This window comes from Epinephelus fuscoguttatus, linkage group LG19 (genome assembly GCF_011397635.1).
Source record: "Epinephelus fuscoguttatus linkage group LG19, E.fuscoguttatus.final_Chr_v1".
In the NCBI taxonomy this organism is placed as follows: domain Eukaryota; kingdom Metazoa; phylum Chordata; class Actinopteri; order Perciformes; family Serranidae; genus Epinephelus; species Epinephelus fuscoguttatus.
The window spans coordinates 40,976,321-40,983,962 of record NC_064770.1 but is presented as its reverse complement, the minus strand read 5'-3'; the positions used below and the strand labels follow the sequence as shown (position 1 = coordinate 40,983,962).

The 7,642-nt window shown below is 42.2% G+C and overlaps 1 protein-coding gene across 1 annotated transcript; it reads right to left on the bottom strand.

The window, feature by feature from the left end:
* Positions 1–1,389: 1,389 nt before the first annotated feature.
* On the bottom strand, positions 1,390–2,747 carry ifnphi3 (interferon phi 3). Its single transcript, XM_049560963.1, has 5 exons — positions 2,618–2,747; positions 2,147–2,236; positions 1,885–2,046; positions 1,618–1,689; positions 1,390–1,503 (listed from the first exon to the last, which is right to left on the bottom strand). The coding sequence occupies exons 1-5, from the start codon at positions 2,744–2,746 to the stop codon at positions 1,390–1,392; spliced, it is 567 nt and encodes a 188-aa protein (XP_049416920.1). The 5' UTR covers position 2,747.
* Between the last annotated feature and the right edge of the window lie 4,895 nt (positions 2,748–7,642).

Sequence of the window (7,642 nt, the reverse complement as noted above, 5' to 3'; positions counted from 1 at the left end):
TTTGTTTCAACTTCTCCCACAAGTACCTCAATCTCTGTGTCGGTGAAGTTCCTCTTCTTCGCCCTCTTTGCCATGATTTCGGTGAGGGGGAAAAAATCTATTCACGCATTATTAAAGGGACTGTTGCTGCCATATATGGTCAATTGGAGGCGTTTCTGAATGCAAATGAGCCTAACCATGCACGAGCATGGTAGTTAAGAACAGGTGGGATTTATCATCATTGATTACTTACTAGTGTGCGTACGACCAGTGTCCGCATGTTTTATAATTACGGATTTTTTTGTACTTACACACATTCTAAGTTTCATTCTTAGGACAGAATTTAGAACCTTTTCTACGTGCGGTTGATAAATGAGGCCCCTGAACTTTAATATCTCCCCTGTGTCTCAGCAAGATGTCTGCTCCTGTTCAGAACTTTTCCCAACACATCCCCGCAACTGAGTAAATTTACTCCAGAGGAAAACACTGCAGCAGTTTCACCTCACTGAGACATGCTGAATAATTAAAACTACTGTGTCTGCATCATATCAGTGACTCTTTTTCACAGGTTGGGTTCTCACAGGACAGACAGCAGCTTCCTGTTTACGGTCATGTTTAAACCTCGACACAGTCAGAAAGGCTTTATAATCTGTAACACAGGAGGCTCTGTGTGTCATATTACCTGGATCACTATGTGTCCGAGGTTACCTTAGCATCGGCTAATATTGCCTGGGTCACTATCTGTCTGACGTTAGCTTAGCATCAGCTAATATCAACTGGGTCAGTATCTGTCTTATGTTACCTTAGCATCAGCTAATATTATCTGGATCACTATGTGTCCAAGGTTAGCTTAGCATTGGCTAATATCAGCTGGGTCAGTATCTGTCTCAGGTTAGCTTAGCATCAGCTAACATTAGCTGTGTTAGTATCTACAGGGTCATTAAACAATAGAATACGTTCTTTTTAATATTTGAGTTCAGATACGAGTTAAATTACATTTATATCCAAAACTAAAAAGATGTCTGACGATAAAACTGAGACGTTAAACTTTTAATGAACCTTTAATTATCTGAGCATGCTGACTCAGCTGCGACACAGAGTGAGTCACTGCGCAGCTGAGTCAGCATGTTTACTGTGTGTGTGTGTGTGTGTGTGTGTGTGTTATAAAGTAGGGTAAAGGTCAGAGAGATTTTCTTTCATGATGCTTTAATGTGACTCAGTTTCACATTGATACAAACAGAAATAAAAATAAATATGATATGAAGTATCAAATATAAAAAATAAATAAAAAACTTTTCAATAAATATGTAAATAAATAAAGAGATAAATAACTTGGTCAATATATAAATAGATAAATATTCTCAGTCAGCATGATAATTAGTTGGTCTTCAGTGGGCGTGACGTCTTTCCTCAGTGGGCATGGCGTCTCCAGGTGAAACAGGTGTGGTAGTGCTTCTGCAGGGCGAACTTCAGGACCCTGAGCAGATCTCTCCACAGAGCCATCCATCCACAGGCTGAGCTATCCTGAGTGACACACAGAAAAACCTGCCCCCTCAGCTCTGATTGGTCCACACACTCTGACTGACAGTCCTTTGTCCTATTGATACGATGTGTCAATATCAAATCAATCAAGTTTACCTGCTGCTGCAGAGCCGCCGTCAAATGACTGAAGTACGAAGACACAACCTCTGAACCGTTAACGCTGGACAACTGGAGACAGACAGACAGAGGGACAGATGGGTCAGACAGACAGGTGGAAAGACAGATAGACACATGGACAGACAGGCAGACAGATAGACACATGGACAGACAGGCAGACAGTAAGACAAACAGACAGATGGTCAGACAGAAAGACTGACAGACAAAGAGACAGTAAGACAGACAGACAGACAGACAGGTACTCACACAGCTGCCCTGATCCAGCAGTCGCTCCTGCAGGTGTTGGAACTTAGCGAGTTTCTGGTCGTCCCAGGTGACTCCGCCCTCTCCGACAGGTACGTCATAATCCTCAAAAATCTGCCCCGCCCCCTGCAGTGATTCATACACCACCCACGATGCTTGGTGGCACTGCAAGGAACCAATCAGAGGTCAGTATTTCAAACGGCAGGCTCAGAGTGTCAAAGGCTCTGTGATTGGCTGAGAGGCTCTGATGAGGTAAGAGGCTTACCTGAGGTTTATTGGTTGTGACCGCAGGGAAGACGGAGTGTGGGAAGGTGATGTTGGCGTTATACGGCAGGCAGTGGGCAGGAAACGTCCCCTACACGACAGACAGGAAATAGTCCAGCCTTTATCAACAACTGACCTGCTAACAGTAGCTAATGCTAAGCTACATATAGACAGATACTGACCCAGCTAATGTTAGCTAATGCTAAGCTACATATAGACAGCTACTAACCCAGCTATGCTAAGCTACATATAGACAGATACTGACCCAGCTAATGGTAGCTAATGCTAAGCTATGCATAGACAGATACTGACCCAGTTATTGTTAGCTAATGCTAAGCTACACATAAACAGATATTGACCCAGATAATGTGAGCTAATGCTAAGCTAAAGCTGAGGTGTGACAAACCCTTAAATGTGACCTGAAGAATATAAAGATCAAAGAGTGCTGGTGTTTGGAGGTCAAAGGTCGCACCAGGTCTCTGAGTAGGTTGTGGGCCAACTGAATCAGGTTCCCTTCCAGTTTACAGGTCGGCATGGCAACCACCATCAGGTGGAGGCTGCACACTTGCAGAAGGACGAGCAGGACTGAGGACACCGTCATGGTTCTGATGGTTTCTGTTTCAGCTGGTCCTTCAGGTGGGTCTGGCTCTGACAGTCCTGAGGTTCTGAACAGATCTCAGTTTTAGCTCAGGTTCTACAGAAAAAGACAAACGGATGTTCTGAGTTTTAAAAACCTTTACCTGAGGTGAGTCCTGGTGTTTCAGGTGATCCTGGTCCTGGTTGTGGTCTGAGCCGGACTGAGATGGTTCAGGTGTGCTTTGTAAGTCGGCAGCTTCAGGTGAGTTCAGATAACCTGGAACACAGAGGAGGAAATTGGTTGGATGTCAGAACCAATCAGGAGCCATCTACCTGTGTGAGTCATCCAGCGTCTGTTCCAAAACCACAATGGCCCAGGACCAGGTGAGTCACTGCAGGTTCCCTCAGGTACCTCAAGACCACAGCAGCAGAGACCTGGACCAGGTGAGTCACTGCAGGTTCCTGCAGGTTCACAGTCTTTCAGCGTGGTATTAATAAATTTAATGTGTCTGAGTCTCACAGTGAGGTCTGGAGGATCTGGTCTGGGTCTGCAGCTGTTGGTATGTCTCTCTGTGGAGACAGTTTGATGTTGGACTGATGCTGTCGAGGTTCTCGTCTCACCTCAGACTCTAAAACATTTAATTTGATCAGACTAATGACGAATTCACCTTCGTCTGTTCATTCAAACCTTTATTATCATTAATCTGTATGTGAACCAACACAGAGCGTCCCAGAGTCGGCGCCTGAAGGCCTGAAGGACGGACGTCCAGAGCTCAGATCTGTTACATCACTTCCTCTGTCAAAGGTAAAACAGTCAGAATCTGATGACTTCAGATGTTCTGAACCGACCTGATGGCAGGACCACAAACACACTGAAGGTACCAACTCAACCCTGAACCTGAACCTGAACCTGAATCCAAACCCTGGTTCAAAGTCTCCTGAGACCTTCATTTGATTCATCACAGCTTTAAACAACCTGCTCGTTTGTTTCTATTTGATGTGTGATTATGATAATATACAATCCTGTGTATGAAGACAGATACAAATTCTCCTTCATACCCTCTGCCATCTCACTGCTTAACTCTGTACAGTCCAGGTAGCATCATCATTAGTTCATATTTTATTCAAGTATGTGTTTTTATTTATTTAGTTGCGACTCATTTTGTGTGACTGTTGCCTTGTGTGTGTCAGCCTTGTTGTTGTCATTGTTGTTTGTTGCTGTTGTTTTTATTGCTACTGCGGCAGAATCAATTGTCCCTCGGGGACAAATAAAGGTCTTGAATCTTGAATCTTGAAAGACAGACCTGATCCAGACCATCATAACCCCCACACACAAATCCTGAACCTGAACCTGATCGATGAGGTGTTCACTGAGCGTAGGAATAAAATGAATGGTTGAAGTTTTTCAGATTGAAACATCAGAGGTGAAAATATGACAAAGACGGCAACACCATGAAGTCAAGTTTCATTTCACTGGAAATAAAATCACACTGAAAACTGATATTAAACACATTCATATGAATATATGAACATACATGAACATACATGAACATATATGAACATATATGAACATACATTAACGTCAGTATCGGAGTCACACGTCTGCACATTGACAAAAACGTATTAATAATATAAAGTTTGAGCATTAATGAAATGAAACAGTTGAATCAGCGTCTCTATTGGCTGACTAATTTTTCCACCTCTGCTCCAACACTCGATGTTTCTGACCGCCGCGGACGAGGAAACGCGACCAGTGGAAATCACGTGGCGTTCTTACCATGACTGTGAGCTGTCGTCATCTTCGATGTCATGTATGAACATGAACGACTGTGGAAATGATCATTCCACAGTTGTTGAACATTTTTACACATTTGAACTTGTTTCTATCGACGAGTGTGAAAATGACGAGCGACGCCTCATCACCAACAACACGTCTCTGATACTCTGTTACTGTCAGATGGTCCTTCAGTAAAAGTATCCAAGTATGAAAGTAGTTAGAGTATTCAAACTGTGAACTTTATGTAATTAATGATTATTTTATAATTATCTCAAGGCAACTGAATCGAACCAGTTGCGTTCGATTCAGAGACAACATCTGCGTAAATATCATCACTTATTGACGACTGAATTAATCACTAAATTACGAAATCAATCAGTCTGAAGCTAAAAACAAAGTTTACAGTAAAATGAATAATTATTTTTTTAACCTGTTAATTATTTTCAAACCTTGTCAGAAAACAAACAAACAAACAAGGCAGAGACAGTCAGACGTTATAATAAATAATAATAATAAATCCTGACGATTAAAATCAGTCTGAAACGAATCAATAATCATTTATTGATTTCTCTCTCGTCACCAGTTTATAAATGATTTACAAACTCTGAGAACGAGACACAAACACATGAATCAACTCACCGTCAGTGTGGCGTCGCTGTGCTGCTGGAGGTCTTCAAAGTCCTGGAGATCCTTGAGGTCCTGGTCTTGGTCTGGTTCTCCCTCAGGCTGCTGCTTGTTGTGGTTGTGATGAGCCTCTGTCATGTTGTGGTTTAAATAAAGCTTCAGAAACTGAAACTCTGATGTCTTCAAAGCAAAATCAAAATCAAACCTAAGAATTCTACGAAATTTGGAAATTTCCCTTTTCACCCCCCTCCTCACCACGCCCCCCCCCTCCCCCCCGCCCTGACAGCGTCTGAGGTGTCTCCCTATGACTGTCACTACAGAATTACTCAGTAAAAACTACAATGAAACACAAATACAAGAAATAAACTACATTATTTTATGTCCAAAAGTATGTGGACACCTTAATGCTGCAGCCCCATTCATTAATATAGAGTCAGAGGCAAACTGTGTCCATATACTTATGGTCATGTAGTGTTTCGTTTCAGCTTATTTTCCTAAAAACTCCCTACATGTGGAAGATTAAAATACTACATCATACAGCTTTATTTTAATTGACCCTGAGAAGTCTGACATTGACTTCATTTGTCCATTTGGGAGGTATATATTTGTCTTCTTAATTTATATGTTGTCTCTATATGTGGCAGCTGTGTGACGGTGGACGGTCTCTCGCAGGTCCAAAACAAATTTCTTCTAAGGAAGACAATAAAGATCTTATTATTTTTCTTATTTAATTAAAAAATAAACCTTTTACAGACAGAACTGAATTAATAAATGAAGAACATGTTGAGATGATTTCACTTTTTTGTTTCATTGTTTGTCAAAATATATGAAAGATGAGTTGAGTCACGACTGAATCAGATTTTAATGTCGTCTTTATTCAGATTTTAAAAAAAAAATGTAAAAGATGAACGACCTGTCGGGATTAAACGTGTGTGTGTGTGATAATGTTAATAATGATTATTAGTCATAATAATTGTCCACGTGTCAGTTTTTGTCTCGTTAATGATGATTCAGTAAAACATGACGTCAGTTTCCAGCCTGCGGCTCGGGGCCCTTCAGGGGCCTCAGGAGACGGTGGACAGGAGCGAAGGAGGGGACGTAACGTTCCCAAAGAGTTTCTGAAGTTAATGAAATTTGTATGAAATGTTTCCGTCGTTGCGTCTGTGGCGTTTCCATGGAGGAGACACTGACGTGTTAGCGATGGTTGTTTCAGACGGGTTGAAGCGGCGCTGAGGATCGAAGGGTTAATGAAAGGTTGGAAACTCAAAGAGCTGAATCATGAACCTTCCCCTCCTCTCAGACTCAGGACTTCTTCAGGTTCCACTCTGACTTCTTGGTGTCCTGTGAATCAGAGTAAAACCCGTCTGTGATGTCACTCAGCGAGCAGCTCAGGAAGCGGTTTAACCCCCGAAATGTTCGGTTTACATTTACGGCGAAGAGACGAGACGGCAGGAAGCTGAGCTCAGTTTAGGTTTAGACAGAAAAGAAAGAGCGAAGGATCTGTGTAAACAGGAAGGAAGCTCCCTCTGAGGGTTTCTGCTGCCGTGGGGACACACGTGTGACGATGAGGAAGGAAAGTCTTCCTCACTCAGTTTCCACCTGCACCCTCCAGACCAGACACCAGTCAGACCAGTTTATACAGCGGGGACCTGGACTCAGTCTCTGTCTGTCCCTCACTGCCTCCTGAGACACTGTGTCCAGGTGCTGGTCACTGCAGAGCCCAGGTCGCTAATTAATAATAATGATAACATGGAGACAGCAGAGCTCTGGGTGATGACATCATCACTGTTTCCATGTCAAAGCTTTAGATTCACTTTCTGGTTTTTATGAAAACTGATGATGTAAAACTAACACACACACACACACACACACACACACACACACACACACACACAATAAATAAATCTTATACCGTTGCAAAGCCTGTTTATTTCCCTTTTAAATGGAGCCACATTTGTGAGGATCATGTATTTGTGGGATGAGCCCATGAAACATTTGCCAAATCTTCTCTGCTTATGCCAAACAGCTTTTGTTGGCTGTTCACTTTTGTTTGGTGGATTGGATGACTGAAGTCTGAAGAAACAAGACACATTGGCAATTTAACAATTTTATTTATGCTGTAAAGCCCTGTGAGGCAAATTGTGATTTGTGATATTGGGCTTTATAAATAAAATTGATTGACTGATTTATTGCCAAGAAGCATTGTTACAACAATCAGTCAATCAATTTTATTTATTTATAAAGCCCAATATCACAAATCACAATTTGCCTCACAGGGCTTTACAGCATACGACACCCTTCTGTCCTTATGACCCTCACAGCTGATCAGGAAAAACTCCCCAAAAAACCCTTTAACGGGGAAAAAACAGTAGAAACCTCAGGAAGAGCAACTGAGGAGGGATCCCTCTTCCAGGACGGACAGACGTGCAATAGATGTCGTACAGAACAGATCAACATGATAAATTAACAGTAATCCACATGACACAATGAGACAGAGAGAGAGAGAGAGAGAGAGAGAGA

Excerpts from the sequence above, each read along its gene's own strand:
- ifnphi3 (XM_049560963.1), bottom strand. The coding sequence starts at position 2,746 with ATGACGGTGTCCTCAGTCCTGCTCGTCCTTCTGCAAGTGTGCAGCCTC. Across the intron at positions 2,237-2,617 it reads ACAACCTACTCAGAGACCTG|GGGACGTTTCCTGCCCACTG; the intron begins GTGCGACCTTTG and ends TCTGTCGTGTAG. Across the intron at positions 2,047-2,146 it reads TCACAACCAATAAACCTCAG|TGCCACCAAGCATCGTGGGT; the intron begins GTAAGCCTCTTA and ends GGTTCCTTGCAG.